General features: G+C 47.8%; 9 protein-coding genes across 9 annotated transcripts; 4 read left to right on the top strand and 5 right to left on the bottom strand.

Moving 5' to 3' along the window:
• Positions 1 to 713: 713 nt before the first annotated feature.
• Positions 714 to 2613, bottom strand: BGW36DRAFT_427707 (calnexin; the record flags this gene model as incomplete). Its single annotated transcript, XM_046220446.1, has 5 exons — positions 714 to 1205; positions 1261 to 1914; positions 1965 to 2095; positions 2145 to 2427; positions 2485 to 2613. The coding sequence occupies 5 exons, from the start codon at positions 2611 to 2613 to the stop codon at positions 714 to 716; spliced, it is 1689 nt and encodes a 562-aa protein (XP_046072456.1).
• A 715-nt stretch (positions 2614 to 3328) lies between these two features.
• On the top strand, positions 3329 to 4739 carry BGW36DRAFT_379386 (Methylthioribulose-1-phosphate dehydratase). The gene is made up of 3 exons (XM_046216202.1): positions 3329 to 3755; positions 3824 to 4299; positions 4353 to 4739. The coding sequence occupies exons 1-3, from the start codon at positions 3591 to 3593 to the stop codon at positions 4471 to 4473; spliced, it is 762 nt and encodes a 253-aa protein (XP_046072455.1). The 5' UTR covers positions 3329 to 3590; the 3' UTR covers positions 4474 to 4739.
• Positions 4740 to 4966: 227 nt separating this feature from the next.
• BGW36DRAFT_296412 (Vps5 C terminal like-domain-containing protein) lies at positions 4967 to 6974 on the top strand (the record flags this gene model as incomplete). Its single annotated transcript, XM_046211265.1, has 6 exons — positions 4967 to 5000; positions 5061 to 5096; positions 5152 to 5633; positions 5687 to 6067; positions 6120 to 6722; positions 6780 to 6974. The coding sequence occupies 6 exons, from the start codon at positions 4967 to 4969 to the stop codon at positions 6972 to 6974; spliced, it is 1731 nt and encodes a 576-aa protein (XP_046072454.1).
• Positions 6975 to 8163: 1189 nt separating this feature from the next.
• On the bottom strand, positions 8164 to 8703 carry BGW36DRAFT_359529 (uncharacterized protein; the record flags this gene model as incomplete). The annotated part of the gene is made up of 1 exon (XM_046214082.1): positions 8164 to 8703. One exon carries the CDS (start codon positions 8701 to 8703, stop codon positions 8164 to 8166), a length of 540 nt encoding a protein of 179 aa, XP_046072453.1.
• A 96-nt stretch (positions 8704 to 8799) lies between these two features.
• Positions 8800 to 10025, top strand: BGW36DRAFT_320264 (flavin reductase like domain-containing protein). The gene is made up of 2 exons (XM_046212631.1): positions 8800 to 9126; positions 9196 to 10025. The coding sequence occupies exons 1-2, from the start codon at positions 9045 to 9047 to the stop codon at positions 9951 to 9953; spliced, it is 840 nt and encodes a 279-aa protein (XP_046072452.1). The 5' UTR covers positions 8800 to 9044; the 3' UTR covers positions 9954 to 10025.
• A 413-nt stretch (positions 10026 to 10438) lies between these two features.
• BGW36DRAFT_397403 (putative ubiquitination network signaling protein) lies at positions 10439 to 13450 on the bottom strand (the record flags this gene model as incomplete). The annotated part of the gene is made up of 1 exon (XM_046218294.1): positions 10439 to 13450. The coding sequence occupies one exon, from the start codon at positions 13448 to 13450 to the stop codon at positions 10439 to 10441; it is 3012 nt and encodes a 1003-aa protein (XP_046072451.1).
• A 2655-nt stretch (positions 13451 to 16105) lies between these two features.
• On the bottom strand, positions 16106 to 17592 carry BGW36DRAFT_379374 (thioesterase-like superfamily-domain-containing protein). The gene is made up of 4 exons (XM_046216201.1): positions 17134 to 17592; positions 17054 to 17062; positions 16761 to 16931; positions 16106 to 16688 (listed from the first exon to the last, which is right to left on the bottom strand). The coding sequence occupies exons 1-4, from the start codon at positions 17524 to 17526 to the stop codon at positions 16329 to 16331; spliced, it is 933 nt and encodes a 310-aa protein (XP_046072450.1). The 5' UTR covers positions 17527 to 17592; the 3' UTR covers positions 16106 to 16328.
• Positions 17593 to 17823: 231 nt separating this feature from the next.
• On the top strand, positions 17824 to 18085 carry BGW36DRAFT_296416 (NADH-ubiquinone oxidoreductase complex 1/LYR family protein; the record flags this gene model as incomplete). The annotated part of the gene is made up of 2 exons (XM_046211266.1): positions 17824 to 17869; positions 17922 to 18085. 2 exons carry the CDS (start codon positions 17824 to 17826, stop codon positions 18083 to 18085), a joined length of 210 nt encoding a protein of 69 aa, XP_046072449.1.
• Positions 18086 to 18516: 431 nt separating this feature from the next.
• BGW36DRAFT_359525 (SAM binding motif-containing protein) lies at positions 18517 to 19728 on the bottom strand (the record flags this gene model as incomplete). The annotated part of the gene is made up of 1 exon (XM_046214081.1): positions 18517 to 19728. The coding sequence occupies one exon, from the start codon at positions 19726 to 19728 to the stop codon at positions 18517 to 18519; it is 1212 nt and encodes a 403-aa protein (XP_046072448.1).
• Positions 19729 to 22261: the final 2533 nt, after the last annotated feature.

The following is a 22261-nucleotide window of genomic DNA, read 5'->3' as shown; positions in this document are numbered from 1 at the left end:
GCCGTCTTTTCACCTTTTGGGTCAGTCACTGGTTCTGTATGGGAGCATCTCCTGAGTCGCCATGCCTACTACACATCGCCGACGATAAGCGACTCTTAACCGATCAGTACACTCGGTTAGCGACTCTAAATGGAAATAACATCCCCCGAAGCCGGAGTCTTCTGTCCAGACGATACATCCCGTCAAACCTTTCCTTACTACGCAATCGGGGATGTTGCTTACGCAGGGTTGGCATAGACTTCGCAAATAATACAAGACATACAGCTGTCGAACGTGCTTGAAGTTTGGGTAAATCTGCAGTAATTATATCAAGAGACATTAAGATTTACCTGCTATGTCTTGCCATAATTTAAGCAAATACATGTACTTCGACAACTTGAACGTGATTAACAGCCAAAAAAGGACAGTGGATATTGAAAAGCTAGAGATATTCATACATGAAAATAACTAACGGAACAGAAGAACGCCCCCAACAGCCAGGTCTGGGAAACCCCAAGACAAATCAAAATCTGAAATGTTCGAGTTGTTCTTCTCCTCCACCGCTATAGATAATGTGGGAAAGAAAAGAACCGACTTTTACAGCATTTTCCGGCATCTGATAAAATGAAAAAAGGAGACCCGGGGAGGTCAAGAGTATGAGCAACTCGTGATTGTATAAATAATAGCTCACTGAATAAACACATCATCCCTTCCTCCTCAACTCAACAGCATTCCTACTCAGCAGACGAACGGGTGGCGCGCTTGGTGGCACCCTTGGCAGCATCTGTAGCAGAGCTAACACCTTCAGCGGCCTTATCCTTGGCAGCGCTAGCTGCAGCCTTGCCCTTTTCGGCAACCTTAGCTGGGGCAGGGCTGCTCGCGCCAATAGCTCCTACAATGAAGAGGATAGCAGCGAGCAGAATAGCTCCCAGGCTACCGGCAACCTCAGGAACAGTCTTGACAGCCTCGACAGGATCCTGTTTAGCGAGAGTGATGAACTGGTCAACCTTTTCCTTGACAAAAGTGACTGGGTCCTCCTTGAAGGAGACGCTGGTCTTAGCCTTCTCATCAACTTTGGGCTTAGCGGCTTCCTCTTCAGCAGTCTCGATAGGCTTCTTAACATCGAAGGTCTGCTTGCGGAATTCGGCAGCATCTTCAACAGAGTGACCGATGTAGATGTTGTCAAACAGGATGTCATTTTGCATAGTCCAGAGCTCGAAACCAATCTGCCAGGAATACGTTAGCAAGAAGTAATCAATTGTGGAAGCCCATAAGACTTACAGCTCCCATAGGCTCGAAGTTGGCTGGGGTTTTGTCCTCGAAAAACTCAGGGTTCTTGATCTTACGAGGAGCCCATGGTCCCTTGTAGGCAGGGTTATCAATCAAGGGGGCCGTCCACTTGCCCTTGTAGTCAGGGTTCTTCTTCAATGGGGCGGACCAAGGACCACAGCCAGAGACGTCGTTACACTTAGGGTTAGGGACGGTAGGAGGGATCCAGTCACCATCTTCCTCATCATCCCAGTCCTCAGGCTTCTCAGCCTCAGGGTCGGCGACGGTCAGAGGCTCTTCTTCCAACCAGTCTTCGGGCTTAGTGGCCTCCTCATCGACAATTTCGAATGGAGCTTCCTCGTCCCAATCCTCGGGCTTCTTGGCCTCAGGGTCAGCGATCTTAGCTTCATCAACCCAGTCATCAGGCTTCTTGTCCTTAGGGTCATCGATTTCCTTAGGAGGGTTAACCGGGGGAGAGAAATCCTCCAAGAGGTTACCACTCTTGACGCTCTCGCCATTGACCAAGATCTCGAAGGTCTGGTCAGGCTTGACAATTAGAGTGTACACGGAGGTAGTCTTGTCGGTGCGGGGGGATGGGGGGCTAGTCAAGTGCTTCTCGGTGTATTCGCCCGTCTTTGGATTCTTGTGGTTGAAGATGAAGTGGACCTTTGACGGTGTTAAAACGAGCTTCAGTTGAGAAAAATGGGGTTCCTTACCTTGTTGGTGCTGCCGCACTTGTCCGGACCAAACATGATCACGTAAGGGGTGGCATTGGAAAACTCCTCGGCGTGGAGCTTCTTGTTCTCTTGGAGCAGCTTCAGGTAGGCACCACCGCAAACGAGGGAATCTGAAAATATAGTTAGCTTTGAAACGGGATGGTAACTGAAGAAGCATACTTTGCGGCTTAACCTCATACTGAACGACAAGAGTCTTGCCCTTGTTATCAATCTTCTTGGGGAACTTGGCTGAGATGGCGTGGTGGGCAGCGGCATTCTTCAGCACGAGACCCTTGTCGCCCTCAATGCCCTTGAAGACGGTAGGCTCCTCAACCGACCACTCTCCAACGTAGGCCCAATCCTCGGTGGCTTCAGAGTCAGTCTTCTTGGCATGAGATGGGGTCCATCGCTGGTCCCAGTCATCAGTGAACTGCTCCAAGAAGGGAGCTTTGATGGTTGAAGGCTAAATGGGAGAACGATATTAGCGCAGACTGAATTGGAGGTAACCAATTCAACATACAGTGAATGTAGGACGCTCAACACCAGCGGTGGTGGCATCAGGAGCAGGAACTTCCTCGTCGGCGTGGACGTAGCCCATGAGGCCAGCCGACGACACGAGGGCCGAAGCCAAAGCAGCGTTGAAACGCATGATGACGAGTAAAGGATGGGGAAAGGGAACAAGACCAGCAACGTCTCTTTCCTGAAGAGATAAAATTCAAAAGCGGGACACCTGGCGGAGAAGGCTACAGCACGACAGCAGCAACAGCACAGCACAGGGAAGAAGGAAGAGGCCGGCGGAGGGAGATGGCAGTCGGGGCTATATAAGTTGAAGCTCTCGCGGAATGGTCAAAGGTGGCCTCTTCTCACTGGCCAGCCTGTGGGGAGCTTCCATGTACCGTTGCGGCCTAGCGCCGGTTAGGTCAGCAACCGCTGTTCTTTGAGATCACGTGTCGCTCCTATTATTATTCTTATTCTTAATATTACTAGTCTTTTTGATGTCTATGAATAGAATTAATAGTCTTTTCTGGTCCTCTTATTTCGTTTATCAGTCTGGTATACTCACATCTGTTGTATGCACCTTGCCTATATACAATTAGTGCGTGCCAATAAGCTTTCCATGGCTTTCTTTGCCGGTGGAGCAATACTAGTAGCTAACTAATGAACTAACTATTAGTTATACTGCTAGGTAATTACTGCTGAACAACGCACTTTTGTAGGCAGATGCCCATTGATCGCCTATGTAATGATATCCTATGATTTAGAGTGTTAGTGAGAGGCAATATCAATATCCTTATTGATATCGATAATGAAATTGATGCAAGTAAGGTAAAGAGTGTCCCGGCCAATTAACGCCGCCGGTGTCTTCTCGCCGACAATTGACCAATGGCAGCAGCGATGGCGACAACGAGCCCCTCAGCAACCTAAAAACTGCCTGTAATAATTTGTATGTGACAACGCCCCTCCAGCGTTTATTAATCTATGCTTGTCTCTGTCAAAGTCGACTCTTGTCTACTGCCGTATTCACCAAGTCTCGACTCCTTTTCATCGACAGGGTTATTCGCTGCGAATTGACTGAAGAAAGCCCGCGGTGACGTCGTCGTCCAACGGTAGCCGCTTTCCATCACCATGGCTACAACACAGAACACAGACGTATCGGCAGATACGAACGGAAACAGTGAAAATTATGACCATCTGGTCCAGTCGGCTGATCCAGAGCATCCAGCAAACTTGATTCCCGAAATGTGCCGCAAGTTTTATAATTGGGGATGGGTTACCGGCACCGGGGGCGGGGTGAGCTTGTCCCAAGAATCGTGCTCTTACTAGCAAGTCTAATATTATTTCTAACGCGTCGCCTTTAGACATCCATTCGCCGGGGAGAACACATCTTTATTGCACCGTCGGGTGTCCAAAAAGAACTAATCCAATCTCATAACTTGTTTGTTTTACAATATCCTACGCCGAAATACCCACCATCTGCGCGGAAATACATTCGCAAACCGCTGGACTTGAAACCGTCCGCCTGCACGCCGCTGTTTCTTGCTGCCTTCGATCGTGGAGCTGGCTGCTGCATTCATACCCACTCTCAATGGGCAGTCCTGGTGACGCTGCTAGTTGAGCGCGAGTTAGGCAAGGAGGGGTACTTTGAAATTAGCAATATCGAGCAGATAAAAGGCATCCCCAGAGGAAAAGGCAAAGGCTATCTGGACTATCACGACACTCTGAAGATTCCAATTATCGAGAATACCCCTTACGAGGAGGATCTCACCGAAGGCTTGGAGAAAGCTATGGATGCTAACCCCGATGCTTACGCAGTGCTGGTGCGACGCCACGGAATGTAAGTCGAGATAACGAAAAATATCTGGATGGTTGAAACTTACCAATTCTTAGCTATGTCTGGGGAGAAACTCCTGCAAAGGCGAAGACACAATGTGAAAGCTTGGACTATCTTTTTCAACTAGCCGTTGAGATGCACAAACTCGGGCTGCCTTGGGATATCAACCGGAAGTGATGTTTCAGTTGTCATGACACCAGCAGTTGCTCACGACAGAGATTCGTAAATAGTATATATTGGTGACTTACTGAGTAGCTCAATAAACTAGACCGGTTGTTTTGACCGCTGCGATTTTTATGGGTACCCATGTAATAGCATTTCGCTCGTTTACTCGAGCAAAAAGGTGGCAGAAAAGAGAGCGCAGATTGGAAAACTAATAAATTGCAAATGCTAGATTGTAATGGAAACAGTCCAGCCCCAACGGCGCATCGCGAATGTATCATGGACGGCTGCCTGCCATGACAGGCCCAGGCGGAAGCTACTAGCCCGCTCCTCCATACTAAATAATACGACCGCGCAACCCCGACCTCCGTCATCTTACAGCTCGCCCCTCACAGGCTCACATTCGACCAAATCTGCTCCACACCGCCCTCACTTTGAATTCTGCTCTTCAAAGATCGGAAGTCTTGGACATAGACAAGGCGTTTATCGATCGCCTTCAATCGCCTTCATGGATTTGGACGGAGCCGAATCTCCGTGGGGCGGTAAGACACCTTCCAGTGGGCTGTAGACAGCCAGTGATACTAATGATGCTGTGTACACAGATGAGCCCTCGCGCTCGACCTCGTCCACTCGCAATGGTGAACTATCATGATCTGAAAGAATAATTCAATCTCTAATCGTATTCACTCCTAGGTTCCCCAGAAGCCACCGCCCCTAGCCACAAGGCGCAAGACTCTCTAGCTCCAACACAATCGCCTGCTCGACGTGGGCCCAGAACGCCGCGCAAAGTCAGCGCCCAAGTCACCAAGCTTGAGGCCGTCGATGACACCACAGATCCTTTAGGTCCTCTTGGGGAGAGCTCTTTCGTGGAGGAAGCACCGGCGCCTCCGTTGAAGGAGCCGATCGGTGTGCGGAACGCGCGGCCATCTTCGTCGTTATCGCATGCTTCGAGCGGTGCAGGCTTAAATGACGCTGCCAACCCAGATGACGAGCAATCACGTCAAAAAAACCCCCCTCCAGTCCAACCGCCTAGCGTCGAAGCCCCGAAGAGACAGACACAACCCAGTATAAGCGTAGAACAAGCCGCCAAACCAACATTCACAATCACAGTTGGCGACCCGCATAAAGTTGGTGATTTGACAAGCAGCCATATTGTGTATCAAGTCCGAACGAAGGTAGGCAGGTCTCTTTGATCTAGAAAATCAGTGATTAATGATTATGGGTCTAGACTACCTCCAAAGCATATCGCCAGTCTGAGTTTGAAGTTAGCCGTCGATACAAGGATTTTCTCTGGATCTACAATCAACTACATACTAACAACCCAGGGGTTGTTGTTCCTCCCCCACCGGAGAAACAAGCTGTCGGTCGTTTCGATACCAACTTCGTGGAATCGCGAAGAGCAGCGTTGGAACGTATGGTCAATAAGATATCAGCACATCCTATCCTTCAACATGACGCCGATTTGAAGATCTTCCTAGAAAGCGAGAGTTTCGGACTCGATGTCAAGAACAAGGAGAATCGTGAGCCTGACCTAGGCCAAAGTAAAGGCATGTTTAGTTCTTTCGGTATATCTGTTGGCGGAGGCGGAAAATTCATAGAGCACGATGATGTAAGGTATCTTCCCTCTTAGCTTCCCTTTGCTAATGCTAATCCTTGGAAAGTGGTTCCATGATCGGAAGATATATCTCGACGCTTTAGAAAACCAACTTAAAGCGCTGATGAAATCCATCGATACCGTGGTAGCTCAAAGAAAAGGTCTTGCGGAGGCAGCTGGTGATTTTTCCTCCTCTCTTCATGCACTGGCTGCTGTTGAATTGTCACCAGCTCTCTCAAGTCCTTTGGAGGGATTGTCAGAGCTTCAGCTTCGGATACGTGAACTCTACGAACGACAAGCACAGCAGGATATCTTGACTCTAGGAATCACTATCGATGAATATATCCGACTAATTGGCAGTATCAAGACCTCTTTTTCACAGCGGCAAAAGTCTTTCCACAGTTGGCATGCTGCAGAAGCGGAGTTGCAAAAGAGACGAAACACTCAAGAAAAGCTTCTTCGCCAAGGAAAATCTCAGCAAGATCGCCTCAATCAAATTAATGCGGATGTTGCTGATGCAGAGCGGAAAGTCCATCAAACGCGATTACTATTCGAGGACATGGGCCGGCTAATGAGGAATGAATTGGAGAGATTCGAGAGGGAAAAGGTGGAAGACTTCAAGTCTGGAGTGGAGACCTTCCTAGAAGGAGCAGTAGAGGCTCAAAAAGAGGTATACCATCTTTTATCTATCTACATGGCCCGCTACTGTATTCTAACTGTGTGACAGTTGATCGAATTGTGGGAAAGTTTTCTATTACAGCTCGATGCTGGGGAAGAAGGCAACCCCTACTACGCTCCACCTCCCCCGCTAGCACAGCAAAGTAGCGAACACACAAGCTCTTCTGAAAACCCACCGAGGAGTCCTGAAGAAGAGAGAGCAGCAGCCGTTGCCGCAGCCGTTGCCGCAGAGGAGGAACAGTAATTGACATACATGTAATCATATTCAATACCTCGAGCCGAGCAAGTGTCTACGTTCATCTCTACATGGAACCTTTCTGCTATTCTATCAATGAATAGGACTTGAATATATCGTCATATCTTTCTTGTTAAATTTCGACTCGCCGGGATACCGTAAATCATATCGTGTAAACCCCGACCACCTAGATAGGCAGCCCTAAAACCGACTCCGATGCTGGCATTCCTTTGTTCCCGCCAAAGTCGTCAAAAGTACCAGTTATTCTACCGGGACTCTATGATTCTCCTAGGAGAGTCTGTCATATTCGCTCCAAAAGAAATTGTATTCATCATTGGTATCTCCCGACCATTATCTGCAGATTGAATCTATATTGATATTCAATAAAGCACAAAAAAACAACATCGATTCATTAGGTTCAATAGATTGGCATTCATCGGTACCTGAACTACTCTTACACCCATTCATATTATATCTCCTCCTATCAACATTGAGGAACCCATCAACTCAGTCCGTCTAATCCTGAATCATTTCCATATGACTCACACGTTAGTACGTTTAGCTGATCCCAAGCCAGAGGACCACTTCTGCAATCACAGCAAATAGCTTCGCTATACAGAAGAAAAGGGGACGAAAAATGGAATTTAACGAACTCTTGCGTCTCGTCTCCGGACTTGCCTTTTTAGTCCTTCTCATCTTATTCATTCTCGCAACGCTATACTGTACACCGCGTGGCCGCAAGATTCGAGGGTTGGATCCACATTCAGAAAATACTTTCTATTTGGATTGTGGAAAGAGATGTCTTCGCTCGGTAGAAGAAGAAAAGGGTGATGAAGAGGTGGTGCATGTGGAAAGAAGGATAGGAAAACGGTGATGAATAGGTAAGACAAATAATGACGGGTGCTTTTTCGTTTTCATACCAGTGGTTTGGATTTGCGAATAAGTCAAGCTCTGAAGAGGCTGATTTGTTGAGTAGCTCAGAGTCGTTATCACACTGCAAGAAGTGAATTGTGAGGTTGATGTCTCATGACATGTATGAAGATGCTAATGTACAATGTTTAAACATATGAAAAGAAAAGGTAATAAAGTTTCCTTGACTGGATATTCCGCTGGGAGTCTTGCGCCGCCAAGACAGTCGACCCTTAATATTTATCCTTAGAACCCATACCAAGTGCAGAATCAACATCGAGTAAATCGCCTATTTCTTCTTCCCCTGCGACGCCTGATCCTGGCCAAACGAGCTAATCAAATCCAGCAAATTATCTTCCTCCTCTTGTAACTCCGCCTCGGCCTGCGCTCTCGCCTTTGCAGCAGCGTCTTTCTCAGCTTGTGTTTGGCTCTTGTCCCCCTTCGCTACAGCAGCAGACTCGTCTTCAACATTGCCGGAATTAGCGTCATAGCTTCTTCCAAACCTCGCCCGAAACGCAGCTAGTCGACCAGCCTCGTCTTCTTCCATGTTCACCAATTTCTTGCTGGTCGGATTCCACAGTAATGAGTTCCGCGTGTCGCGCGTCGAGCGGTATACAGGGATCGGCGAGGTAGTGCGGTGCAGGTATGTGCTACCGTCTGACAGTGTTATGAGCTGAGTGAATGTATAAGGGCGTTTGGGGCGGCGGAGGAGAGTTGCGTGCCGGCATTGGTTGCAGATATATGTTGTCGTCGAGGGAATTGGACTTGGTCGGCTTAGAGTGGATGACAGCGATGAGCCCGTCCGGCGAAAGGATATGCTGAGCGACATAGCTATGTCCAAATCCTCAAGAGATGCTCTAAAAATAAAATAAAAAGCGTGCGCTATTCAATTGCGCTGCGGTCTTGTGATGTGATGCGGAGGGAGAATAACGATCTCGCGGAGGGAAGAAAGTTTAAGCTTTTTGACTTATGTAATCCAGAAAATAGTTGACTTTCTTGCATTCGCAACAACAAGACTTGCTAGACACCACGACTCTCCCAATCGATGGGAATGAATATGCCGATCCTGCATATATTTTGGCTATGAAAATTGAAAGCCGCAGAAGGTAACCATTTTCTCTATTTCGCTCAATGGCGAGCTGAAAAGTTGCTGTTGGACATCTTGCGGATATGAGGCTCCTCACAAGACTCGCATCAACAGCGAAGTGGTCTGGATCACAAGGGGGCAATCCCATTTATTATAGACACTGCAGTAAGTTGCAATATATACACTCCCCGGAGGATTTAATCCGCGTAAGCTGACTTGATGTTCTATGCGTAGATATTCCGTCGTCATCTCACTGCTGCCCACTACCATTATCCCACTCAACTCAACGACCGAAAAGATTGTTCTCCTCGACACATAAATCCAATAATAAATCCTCGCAGCAAACACTCCCGCCAGAACCTTCGTTATCCCGGCAAGTCCGTCTCTTAATGCGCCGCGTCCCTCATCCCGTTGCCATAATCACTACTCCACCTTCCGCATCCTCCACTAATCGCACCTCGCAATCTCATACCACTCCTCGTGGAATGACAGTATCGTCTTTCAACACGGTAACCCTGAACCCAAAACCCGTTATATCCTTCAACGTGCACCAGCCATCTGAAACACTGCTTGCCCTGCAATCTTCACACCGGTTTGTAGTGCATTTACTGGCTCCAACGCCGGAAGCCGCGAAACTAGCCCGTGATTTTTCAAAGGGAAACGAGAATCTAGATCTGGGCCAGTTTGAGTTCGAAGCTGATGATGATAATAATGGGACATTACCGCGTTTAAAAAGAAAACGTCGGCGACATACCCAATTGCAACAGGATAAGGGCGATGATGATCAAGATTTCAGTTTCATTCTCGAATGCAAGTATATACCCGAAAAGACGATCGAAATATACGATCATGTGATTGTTTTGGGCACGGTGGAACGATTGATATCTGTTTCTCCTAATATATCCCTATCGCAAGAGACTGCGAGCGGCACGAGCAGGTTTGGTGTGACGTATGCTGATACCCGTTTCTGGAAAATGGGTGAGGAGGTTTGAGGAGTCAGAACTCGTTGTACATATATGCAAAGAAATCTATAGATAGAGTAATGAAATGCCTAATAAATAGAGCTAAGTATCCACTTCCAATACATGTACGTGTAGCTATATTTGATACTGCAAATGATGGGTGGTAGGCAATTACTTGGTAAATATCATAGTAGAAACGATATGATCATCAGCAGAATCTTTTGGGTCAACTCCGACTGCCCACCAATCTATCTAGCCAAACAGGTATCTCGTCTATTTCACATGTAGGCCATTTCCCATCCAACTAGCCACATTCCCTTTACTATATAAGGCGGCAGGTTTCAAGGTACACTATACTAATAATGAATGGGTGAATAGCCCCAGATGATACCTCTATGCAATCGACCAGGTAGATCAATGAAGGGAGAGAGAGAACGGCTAAGCGCAGAGGACAACCGAGAATGAGCATAGCACACATATACTTCACAACATAACACTACACTACAAAGAAGACTTTACAGCCCCTCGGCACGAGTAGACCTGGGACTGCCGCTGCCACTGCCACTTCCGCTACCACCACTGCTACCACCACTGCCACGGCTGCCAGCTCGCGTGAAATGACTGCCAATCGCACCGTACGTAGGACTAGCGTAGCCTTTGCCATCGGATCCAGAGCTGCGTCGTTCCAGAGGATCAGGAAGATAGCGGCTCACATCAAAATCGTAGTCGGCATACAGGCTGCTTCGTGCTGAGCGATTTGAGGATGAGCGATCACGGTACGAAAAGTCCCGTCCACCAAAGTAATTTGCCACGCTGATACGAGGAGAAGCCTGATATCCTGAAGGGTGCTGCATAGTCGCCTGCATCGGACTGGCGGTTTGAGATGCCGTACCGGTAACAAGAGAGGATGCACTTTGGTGAGGGCTGGACCTCAGAGCCGAAAAGCCTGCACCTAGGATTGACCGACTGTTGGCAGGGGTAATGGTCAAGTTATTGATAGAAGTGTTGGTTTCTGGTTCTTCATTCTGATCGTGGGTACCGGGCAGGGTTCCTTCGGGGGTTAGTGGACCAGTTTCTATCAACATTTGCTGTTGCTGTTGCTGGATGGCTTGTTCAATCGCGGATGCTTGCTGCCACAACTGATTTGTCCGCAACTGATAGTCCTGAATAGCACGGCTGATGCTAGCGAGCTGCTCATTGAAGTTTGCTTCAACCTTGGCTTGATCCTGCTCTCTAGCAAATTGCTCGGCTGCCCGGCGTTCCCGCTCGTTAAGACCTTGGGCGTTCGCGGAGATAATCCGTTCATATTGCTCATTCAGACGAGTTTTGCGGCCTTGAAGACGCTCGCGTTTTTGGACGGCCGCGTTGTAGTCCGACTCAACAGAAGCGAGATCACGAGCAGCAGAAGTACGTGCTTCGAGCAATTCTTCCTTCGCGGTGTTGAGCAACTCCAATTCACGTTCGAATTCGGTCTTTTGCGATGTCCACTCTGTGAGTTCCTCCTCCGGGATCTTGTCCATACTATCAAGTTGGGTCTCAAGCACAGCTGTTGCTTCCTCTGTCTGACGAATATTCCGCTCGAGCTGCAAAGATCGCTGTTTTTGTCGGTTTTCATCATTGCCGCTGCTTAGCCTGTGGTTAAAATTATCCAGTTCCTTCCGAATGCGAGAAATAAGAATTTTGTGATCGTTCTTGGCTTTCTTCAAACGCGCTCGTTTTTCATTGAGTTTCGATTCGGCATTAACGATAGAATTTCTCAACGTCGTCGTCGGCGATGATGGTCGATGAAACGGACGAGGCGGGGTTGGTATGCTAGAGACAGTATTTTGATCGGCATCGGGAGCGGCAGGAGTCTTGACACTCATGGAGCAGATTTCTTCATCAGTGTCACTGCGTACAAAACAACAAGTATAGGCGCAGTTTGGAGCCAAGCCGGAGATTTCTCCTCTCCACTGTACTGCACTAGCGCCCTTTGGCCCATCGCAAGTCCTGTGAATATTTGCAGTGGCCCATAGTGCACCGTTGACACAAACATAGAATGGTTCCATCTCACTATTATCCAGGGGCCCATCTTCACAAGCTGCAGTAGCCGTGGCATCATCTGGAGCTGCAAAATCTCCTGCTGCAAATCTAATTGTCGAACTATCCACACCGGTAACCCAAATCAGTCCATCATCCAGCGTTATCCCTTGGAGGTCATCTTCAGTCATCGGGAGACCGCGAGTGGTCTTAGAAACGGCCCTAGAATGATCATATTCTCTCATAACGGTGACTTTGGTGCTTGCAAGTGCAGCCCAAAAAGGTTGTCGACTTCGTACCTGGTTAGCCTGTCTTCTTCGCTTCTTGGCGCTATGCAAACGATCTCTGTTCTCCTTCAATGCCGAGGGACCAATAAGCGGACCATCGCCACCGAGTATTGATGTTACACTTGCCGTCGACTCAAAAGCCGAATCTATTTGGGTCTGCGAACCAGCAGAAGCCTCCGCGTCAACCCGCTTCCCAGAACGGGGAGGTTGGGGTGAGCGATTTCGGGCCATCGAGCGTCTTGCCATGGCGGTCCCTGCCTGAGCCAGAATATGAATTGCGAGGAGACTTCGGAGCCAGCTTGGAGATGACTGCGGCTCTGCTCGTCGAAATTCTTGTGGGAGAAGGTGGGACCATCGCGAAAGGATGTCCGGACTAACTAGTTTTGCAGAGACAAGGTGACCGGTGACAAAATCTTGGACACCTTTGCTTCGAACAATATGCAATAGAAGAACGGTGCCGACACAAAGAGCATTAACGCCTCCATTCTTTCCGGAGCCGCCACCGCCGAGAGTGATGGCTACTTGCACGTGAGCCAAGTCCAACGCGAAATTTTGAGCCCAAGTCCACATGAATAGGCCCCACATCAACAGGCAGAAACCATCCATGGCAATCATCGTCCCGAAAGAAGGGGTACCGGCGGGCCCTTGGAAGATATCAAAGTTGGACGTAAAGGACGAGCCGGAGCCACCGCCTGGTGGCATGAAAGTTAAAGAGGCGAACAAGAACTGAACTAAGGTAAGGACGATGGGCGGCAGCTGTAGCAAGAAAATCAAAATGGCGATCGTGTCGTACATGGGGCATGACTTGAGGATTGTAGATGCCAAGGAGAAAGGGTTCACAGACGCGCTCTGACGCTTGATGGAGGAAGCAGACATTTTTGATTGACCGCCGTCAGGAGAAACTGCACCGTTGGAATGACCATATGCCATCTCGCCGTTCGCTTTGTATCCTGAGCCGTTGGTATATGAGTTGTCAGCGTGATCACGCTTGGGTCCATCGACGGCACCATTTGCCTTGGAGGTTGTCACTGCAGGCGAATCGCCGGTAGGGCGGAGATCGGTTTGCGAGGCGGAATGGGAGGAGGCGCCGCTGCTTGCATTCCCGTTCAGGTTCCCATTCGACTTTTGCTTATTCAGACGCCTGCCATTCACCGGGTTGCCGTTTTCATTCCGGTTGGTGTTGTGATGACCTCTCCGAGCCGCAGCCGCTGAGCGTGGCATGGACAAGGGAAGACGCAAAGAGCCCAGTTCCGAGTCCGCTTGGCAGGAAGAAGCCAAGGACTAGGGACCAGGCGTTTTCGAGAGAAGTCGGAAGGCGAAAACAATGGTGACGGCGAGGAAACGTAGGGGCGGAAGAGATGGAAAGAAGGGCGGTTGCTCGATGGACGGGAAGGCGGATCTACCGAAGCCAGACAGTCAGCAACGGAAGGGATCAATCGGATCCAAGTGGGCGAAGGACTGACCAAGAAAGAGAGAGTAAATGGTAAATGGTAAATGGTAAATGAAGGAAAGAGATGGTAGGAAGGCGGGCGGGGGGGATGAGGACCGCGATGGTGGGAGCAGGGAGGAAGAGAGGAGCAGTAAGAAGAATAATTGGTGGTGGTGGTGGCTAGAGTGGTAGTGGTGGTGATGAGAGAAGAGGATTTTTGGGCTGCGGCTGGTCTTGGCTCGCTCTGGCCTGGCTCTTGCTGCAGCCGCGGATCACGATGGGCTGGGGCTGACTGGGCAGGTGAAAAAGGGCGAAAAAGGACATGGCAAATACCTGGCCGCGCGCGCTAGCCCCCAATGCGGTAACTTCTGTCGATCGTCACGTCCGGACCCATCGAACGCTGTCTAATTCCGAGGTTAAATTACTTAAATTACCGCGTTGTAAATTGCGTATGAGTCTGCCGATTATCAAGCCAAAACATTAGCATCATTAGTTAGCTTAGGCATTGTTATTATTTACAACGTAAGTAATTAGCACGCGCTGACACTCTGGCGGCGCTGACGCAGTTAAAGTGTGCCTATTTTTGGTGCCGATAATTAGGTTTCATGAATAATCATCGGAAATACTAACATTAATATTGAATAATACCTAACGATCGAGCCAAAGCCTAATCAAGATTGGCCTACCAGCGCCTCGTTTCATGTTTTCTGGGTTTAGCGCCCATGGTGCTGACAGGAATTATCAGAATCAAGTATATTTTTATTGTTATTATTTATTCTTATTCTTCTTTCGCAGTGACGAAGCATCCATCACTGGAACATGTAGCATCATAAACTTGAATCAATTGTTCGCACATTTAGCAGATGGTTGTTGGTGCCAGCTGGACATGGTCATGAGTAGTCGACCCTTCTAGAAGCAGCCAAACTCACGTAAAACCACACTAGACTAGCGTTGCCATTCGTTTCGTTTCTTGACATCCGACTACACAGTCACACACACTTTTAACATTAACAGGTCTTATCCCGTTGTCCGAAACACGATTCTTCTACAGGTTAATAAAGGTAGAATATGCGATAATAATCCCAGCTAAAAGCTGGTCGATAAACTCCAATGGAGCATAGAACTTCGTGTTGTCATTTCCTTTTACCCGGGTCGCCCGGAACCCGCGCATAATCATAGCCGGTATATAGCCTGAAGCATTAATAGGAATTAAATGCCAAATCTGATATCAAATTAACGTAGCCGGATAAGCAAGAGTAAGGTACATTTATCAGCACACCAAAGCCTGGGCACATTATACCAATTGGCAAGGAAGAGCTGATTCAAATGCCGGTCAATATGAACACTAATAAGAATCGCGGTGAATGAACACAATTAATTACATGTTTGTAATTTATGGGTCAAAAGAATCCGAGTGACAATTCTAAGGTCTGCAAATGCATCCAATTGTTCACCTGAAAACAACAAGTTCAAATGTTGCGTCCAGCATTTTCAAAAATACATTCCGTATGCAAATTACGCTCCGTATTCCAAGTCGAGAATTTCAGCGAACTGTGGAGCATCTGGCGAAGACGGGAAAATCATGGATCTGCAAACCCAGATTATTCTACTACGTACTCATTCCTCACAGGGTAATACTACGACTTAGACTTGGCATGAATGGTACACTAAATCATTGTCTTTAGAAATGACGGTTCGCCACACACTAGCCATGGTACTGGGTGTTTGAAGGTGTGCATACATAAAGGTCAGACTAAATCATAAATAATCGTCCGCTGAAATATCTCTGACTCAATATTTGAAGTGGGGTGAGAAAAAATAAATGGAAAAATATATAATCAGCCAATTACTTTAGACCAAACCCGGTCGAATGATCTGCAGAAGTGACCTACTTGCACCGTTCTTCACACGATATAGAGGGGTAACCGGACTAGCCTGTCTGTCATTGGCAACACGACATTTTCTACGAGACTAATTATTTAGTTATATTTGCAGATCGGATGACTCGGTTCAAATTGCACGAATAAGATAAGGGTCGGTTCGCACTAGGTAAAAGTATATCGAGTTAGGTATTGGGGTTTTCGAATGGTCAGCTAATATCACGCATCATTCGACTTATTTCGCCATTTCATCCCCGTATCTCTCCACCAGGCCGAGCCGTCACTCGCGATGCAGTAAGCTTCAGCCTGCATGAAGGGTATGGATAATTATTCTTTCATATTTCGTTTGACTAGTAACAAGTAATAGCTGGGATATCATTCGCGGACATCCTCAAGTATATAGAACTGTGCAGAAAATCACCATGGCTGTATTGGTAGATACATGTACATGTAAGCATATTGAGTATCGGACTGACAGATTGTCTGCGGCGGTCTCGTGCTCCGCGCAAGAATAGTCCCATTTAACTGATATAAAACCTATGAATGACCATTGACAAACTTCAATATTGTTAATCTTTAGAACATATTACTTGATAATCTTTATACTTCAGCCAGTCAATTTATTAAATTGATTTTGACCAATTGATGTTTCAAATTTCGAATTGTGGCTAGAAAACGAGTCTATATGTGACTATATGAGTTGTGAATGATACACCAATGCCAGGCGCCTTTACACAAAACTTGTGTTATAGACAAGGTGAATTCAATACTCTCAAAAATTATGTATCTTCTAGGACTTTACCGCAGACCCGAGCATTTCAACCGCATCTTCCCGATCCCAGCTATCCAATTCCAATGCGCGCACCTTGTTCTCAATATCTGCTATCCGTTGTTGCCATTTTCGTTTCGATTGTTCCTGTAGCTCCCAGGTTCTCTTGAACTGGTCTAGGATGAACACAGGAGGACTGGGAGCCCTACGCAATAGTTTATAATCGTATATAACATTGTGCTCAATGCATCTTGCCGCCGGGCGTTGTTTTGCTTCAGACAAAATCAAAACCTCCTGTTGAAAGCTTGACTGTGAAAGTGTTACGGCAGGGTCTTGCGTGAGCCTATGATAGACAGTGATCTTGTCTGGCCATGTCATGGGCTAGAAGAGAAGGAAAGGCCAGATTAGAATAGGGTGACACAAATTCGAAAAGTGGAGAAGGGGAAGACGAACAAACTTATAGTCCAGTTTGATACTTTGCAAAATAAGGCCAATCCCTCGATTTCCTACTGTGTTCAGCCACTCTGTCTTATGGGCAGGGTCAATATGTATGGCATAGTTGCGCATCAAGTTAACTCGGGCGGTTTCGGCGTATCGAAGGTAGGTGACATTGTTGACATGCCCTAACATCCAGATCAGGTCGAGAATTGACGATATTCAAAATTAACATTTGACATACCCTGAATTAATCTCATGTCAGCATCAAACGCGTACCGGTAACGATTCTAGCATAAAGGGTTCCGTACCATGACGTCCTTTACCAGGCGGCGAACACGCAAGTAAGCATCAAATTATCGAAGGAAAGGTAATTACCATCCAGCCTCACCATTTCTCCCCACACAACATTATGACGATAAACCGCCCTTCTCGTTTCATCCGTTAAAAACCCTTCACTGCCAGCAATCAACTCACGCCAATCGTTTGCAATGCGGCGCAAGATCAACCCGGCCTCGTCAACCTGGGCCGGCTGCAATCCAAACATTAAACATTTTCCAATCCTCCGTTTTATTATGGTCAGCCATCTTGGATCAACTGTATGTGGTTTTGAGAGTGTTATAGTCGAAGAGGTGGATTTCTGTTGGCGAGGAGGGGCTGTTGTGAATGAAGCTGCATTGAGCCGGGAGGAGAGCGTCGTTGTCGCCGGCTGACTCGTGACGCGGCATGCGTGCCATTGTCTTTGAAGTAGGCGGGGGGTGGCCATTGTTGCATTTCTTACCATTGGGGCCAGAATTGTAGTTGTAACTGCAGGGGTCGTTGCAGATTACTATTATTATTATGATGTTTACAGCCGACCGACTTCGGATCGAATGCCGAGGACGCAGGAAGCTCCTTCCCCACCGCCAATACCGTCGTCATCCCGCTCGACCTTGGTGCCAACATCGATGATCACACAAAACAAACACTACCACTCAGTTTCCAACAATCTTAACATTTGCATCTAATTTCTTTCTCTCCAAGTGGCATTCTCGAGCTAAACCAACGACAAGTTCAATCCACCAGTACCCGCCAGACAACCATGACAAACCCCGAGCTGCGAAGACAAGTGATCAGAATCTACAAAGGTGCCTACCCAGTCATCGTCGCAGGATCTGGTCGATGCCCGCTGACTTCAAGCAGAGCTGCTATTTATGGGTCGTGATTACCCATTGGGATATGACTATTTCAAGACCAGACTGCATCGTGCATTCTCAGCCAAAGCAAATTTAAGCGATGATAAAGAGATCGAGGAAGGAATAAAAAGGGCCGAATTTGTTAAAAAAGGTGCGTTTGACAGCTGAGCGCGATATTTTGATACAAATAAATGGAATACTGAGTTATATTTAACCATTGGCAGAAATCGAGGCGCTGTAAGTAGACTCATCGGACGAACATAACAACTCGTGTCAAGTCATTAATGCATCTCCCTTATTTGCAATTGCGTTTGCAACCCTGTGGTGGCGCGTGCAGGCCAGGCTGACTAGAGTGCTGCAGGTACTATCTGAAGAGATATCGCACGCTAAAACAAAGGTACCAAGTCCAATAACACCACCGATTCGCCGTATCGCCACGATCATAAGTCAAGAAACAACCAACCAAGCCTGAATCAAATAGGGTATCGTCGATAATTACATAGCCCATAACCTCATTTCCCGCTGTGGTACATAAAACAAAAGACAAAAACTGCTTACGCCGCGAAACCACCAAAATTGCTCACACACTCCGTCGCTTGTTATCCTTTTTGTCCCCACCAAGCGCCGACTTCAAGGCACTCGCCATTGGCAAGTCCATTTTTCTGCAGCAAATCCACTGTCATAGCCGCCCACCACCTGTCCCATTCGTCTTGACTCTTTCCACTGGCTTCCTTCAAAATAGGCTCCATACCTTCGATCATTTGAATGATCGTGAGCAGAGCCATTTGACGAAGTGAGAGTTGGTCTGCAGTCAATTTCCGCTGCTTTTTAGTCTGTTCCCATCGCACCTCGGCGCCAAGGGGGATAGCAATGCGACGACTTCCCACTCTCTGGAACGCATCAGCCTCTGCAGTAAACGAGAGTCCGATCGTGGCACAAGGCATGGCTGAGAGCTTGTGCTTTTCAAAGGCTTTCTCTACCCATGAATTATAGTCCAGTAAATACTTGTTCTGTGCGGCGGCGAACGGCGTGGCTGATGAGATGGTATACGTCGCTGTAGTGTAGGCCTGGTCCTGATCCTTCTCAGCCAGCTTCGGAGGCGGGGTCGGATTCGGCAGAAGCGCACGAAACACATAGTCGGAATCCCAAACCTCCAGAACACCTCCGTGCTTCAAGACACGTAATGGCTCGCTAAGCAGGTCGATCTGTTGCGCAGTGGCTGACTGGCACAGACTGGCATCTTTGATGAATACGAAATCGAAGTGCTCGGATGGAAATGGAAGGGACGGTTTGCGGAGATCGTGCCGCACGAATTGCCAGTTGACGCCCTTTTTGCGCAGGTTCGGCGCGAGTGAAATGATATCCAGGCCGATAAAAGTTGTATCCTTCTGCCCGCGACGAGCTAAATAGTCATGGCATGCGCTCGACCAGAGACCCGATCCACAGGCTAACTCCAAGACCCTTTTCGGGCTCTTCCCCTCGAGCTGTGGCGCACAGGACGGAGCACCAAAGACTCGCATCAGGGTCATGGTTCGCAACGATTGTCGGTGGATTTCTGGCAGGTCACATGGCAGAGGATATGGATTTTCGGGGTCGCGAAAATAGGACCGATTGTTAATCTTGGTGAAAGGATTGGCGACATAGTCAGATGAGGAGGAAACTGACGAAGAGGAGGCCTCGGCACTGCCGCTAGCGCCTCTGTCACTGGAAATGTGAGTAGTCGTCGTCGTCGAGGATGTCAACGCAAAGCGTGGATCTAAGGAATATGGCCCTAGGGGCGTCAGGGACGGGTGGATGTACGACGAAGCCATCGGTGGTGGAGGGAAATTCATGGGCAGGAGACGGATGCGCGCGGTTCTAGCCCGCAGTATATATGCTTGTAGATGAGGCTACTATCGCCGGCGCGGGGACTCTGCAGCTGTGGCCGGTAAGAAATTAAAAATGTAACACTGCACGTGTATTTTTTGTCCGCTACCCATTGATTCGACCGATGTGGACGGCGACTTGGCGGCACGTAATAATCCGTTTTTTTTTTTTTGCAGGGGTGGGAGCGTTGGCAAGGAAGTATACTGTCTTGCATCCCGACTAAAAAACGGCGACTAGCTGGCTACTTATTTATCTACCAAACTGTCTGTCATCTTTGTCATCTACGGCCAAAAGCGCCCCGAGTTTTATCACACTGCGGCCCCAGAGTAGTCAACCATTCTCGAATGCTGACTGTTGGAGGCTGGATGCTGAGATACTTGGGAGGCCTCGTCCAGTGCGCATAGCCATACGGAATGCCCCTCCGCCAACTATTATTATTATTATTATTATTATTCGTATTATTGCATGGCCCCTTTTCCACGATCAAAGTTCAAACGCCAAAAAGTCTGTCGGTCACTAGCACCTCAGTGGTGCATTTCTAAGTAGGCGGGGCCGAACACGCGATAATGCAACTAACTGCCGATGTTCAGGTGCTGTTAAGACCAGGGTCCCTCTGCTAAGGTCTACGAAGCTGCCGCCAAGTCGGGAGGAGTTGGCGGTTGCGAGATGGATCAATCTGGACCGTGCTGTGCTATGCTCATCTGTACTATGAAAGATGATTCAATAATCATGCATGGTCGAATCAACCATCCCATCGAGCAGCGAATCAAAATGGTTTCCGAAAACAGCGTCGACCGTTAACCTCTTTATTGGGGAGACTAGTTTGGTCGAATTATTAGGCCTTTTCGGTAGAGAACTTACTTCCATCTACCATCATGGAAAGATTGGCTGAAGATCTTTTTCCAGCCTCGCTTTTCAATGTTCTAATTAATGAATCCTCGCGGCCACGGGGATTCAACTACAGAGAATGGCAGGAATCACCTCGATCTTGTGCCAGCTAAGTTATGACTGATACCCGCGTTGGCGGTGTGCGGCCTTTTTCCGTTGCCAGCCTTTTCAGATAGCGAGTGACTTGTATCCAACATACAAATTGTGTGACGTCGCTGTGAGGTGGGTTTATTATGGATCCGTTGGTCCTTGGTAAAAATGGCGCAGGTTTTGGTCTAGATGCTTGGTTAGTGTCAGCTTGCTTGGGCCACTTTGTAAGGTGGTTTGATTTCATTCCTTCGGTATGTTTCAAGTCAAGTCTAAGTTCACAGCTAACCACCTATAAGGAACGCTGGCAACATTAATATTATTGTATCTAAAACAACATCCTTGTTAGCTGGTATCAATCAAAGAGTCTGGCTGTGTCAAGAAACATACCAGAACATTAATGAGCCCCGATAAGATTAATCTCGCACTGACTCTGTCAAGCACGTGCTTATCCAGCCACAAATCCTCCTGCCCGATGGGGCATAAATAAACGGTTTACTCCGTCGTAGTGATTATTGTGAGGCGATGCGAGCCGTACAAAAAATGGGTTATGGTATTGATAATATGCAGAACAACAGGCCATCAACAAACCTGGAGTGTATTCAACTATCTTCAGATGTGGCAAAAATGCGCACGTCTTGAATATCGTGCTGAGAAATTTCTCTCAATGCCCCATCCAGTGGCCTCTGGGTCTTGTACAGGCTGAATGCCCAAGTACCGTTCATAATCACCCGGGTCAACTTCATGTTATTCCACGGCCCCCAAGCCTGCTCGGCTGTGATATACCTATTCCCGTATCTCGAAACCTCGTCTGAATGAGATCACAGCGACCTTTTGATTTGCTGCTATCGGGGCATGAATGATAAATGAGGCGCCCAAATAAGCCATTTCAGTGAGCCAGCACGCGCCACCAAAATGTGCAATCAGCATTTGTTTGACCTTTCGTGTTTGACATTCGCCCATAATGTGTCTGATCTTCCCCCACCCGCTGCCGCATATTTCAGTGGTCACCCTGGCAGGCCGCCTGCGCCTGGTCAACCGCCATGCATAGGATAGAGCTGTTGTAGTGACAATATGGGTTCAAGTAGGTCTTCCATGTACTTTATGCTTCCAGCATGTTTAACGATCTCAACTGCATGATGCAAGTTCGCACTCGCATGAAATGACTGGTTTTGAGTCACATTAGAATCTTTTTCCACAGCAAGAAGTGCCTGTATAGTGGACTAGACCCCTGTGAGCCCCTGCTGTAGTCAAAGGATGTAGTTCAAGAGGAGATTGCTGCAAATCTACTAGGTAGGTTTGAAGTTCTCCAATTCGCTCCTGATGATTCGGATGTTTGATCCAAGGCCTGTCGGCGAACTGATGCTGCTGGTCGGCGTCGATAAAATCACTATACATAGAAGAGAGCAACACAAAAGTCACCAAGTCGCCAGTTACTACAAAAGTAGATGAAGAAAGCTCACCAAAGCTACGGAAGAAACCTTTTGCCTTTAGCACTGAAGC

This window comes from Talaromyces proteolyticus, assembly GCF_021365285.1.
Source record: "Talaromyces proteolyticus strain PMI_201 chromosome Unknown BGW36scaffold_6, whole genome shotgun sequence".
Taxonomy (NCBI): domain Eukaryota; kingdom Fungi; phylum Ascomycota; class Eurotiomycetes; order Eurotiales; family Trichocomaceae; genus Talaromyces; species Talaromyces proteolyticus.
This window is presented reverse-complemented; position numbering and strand designations above follow the sequence as displayed.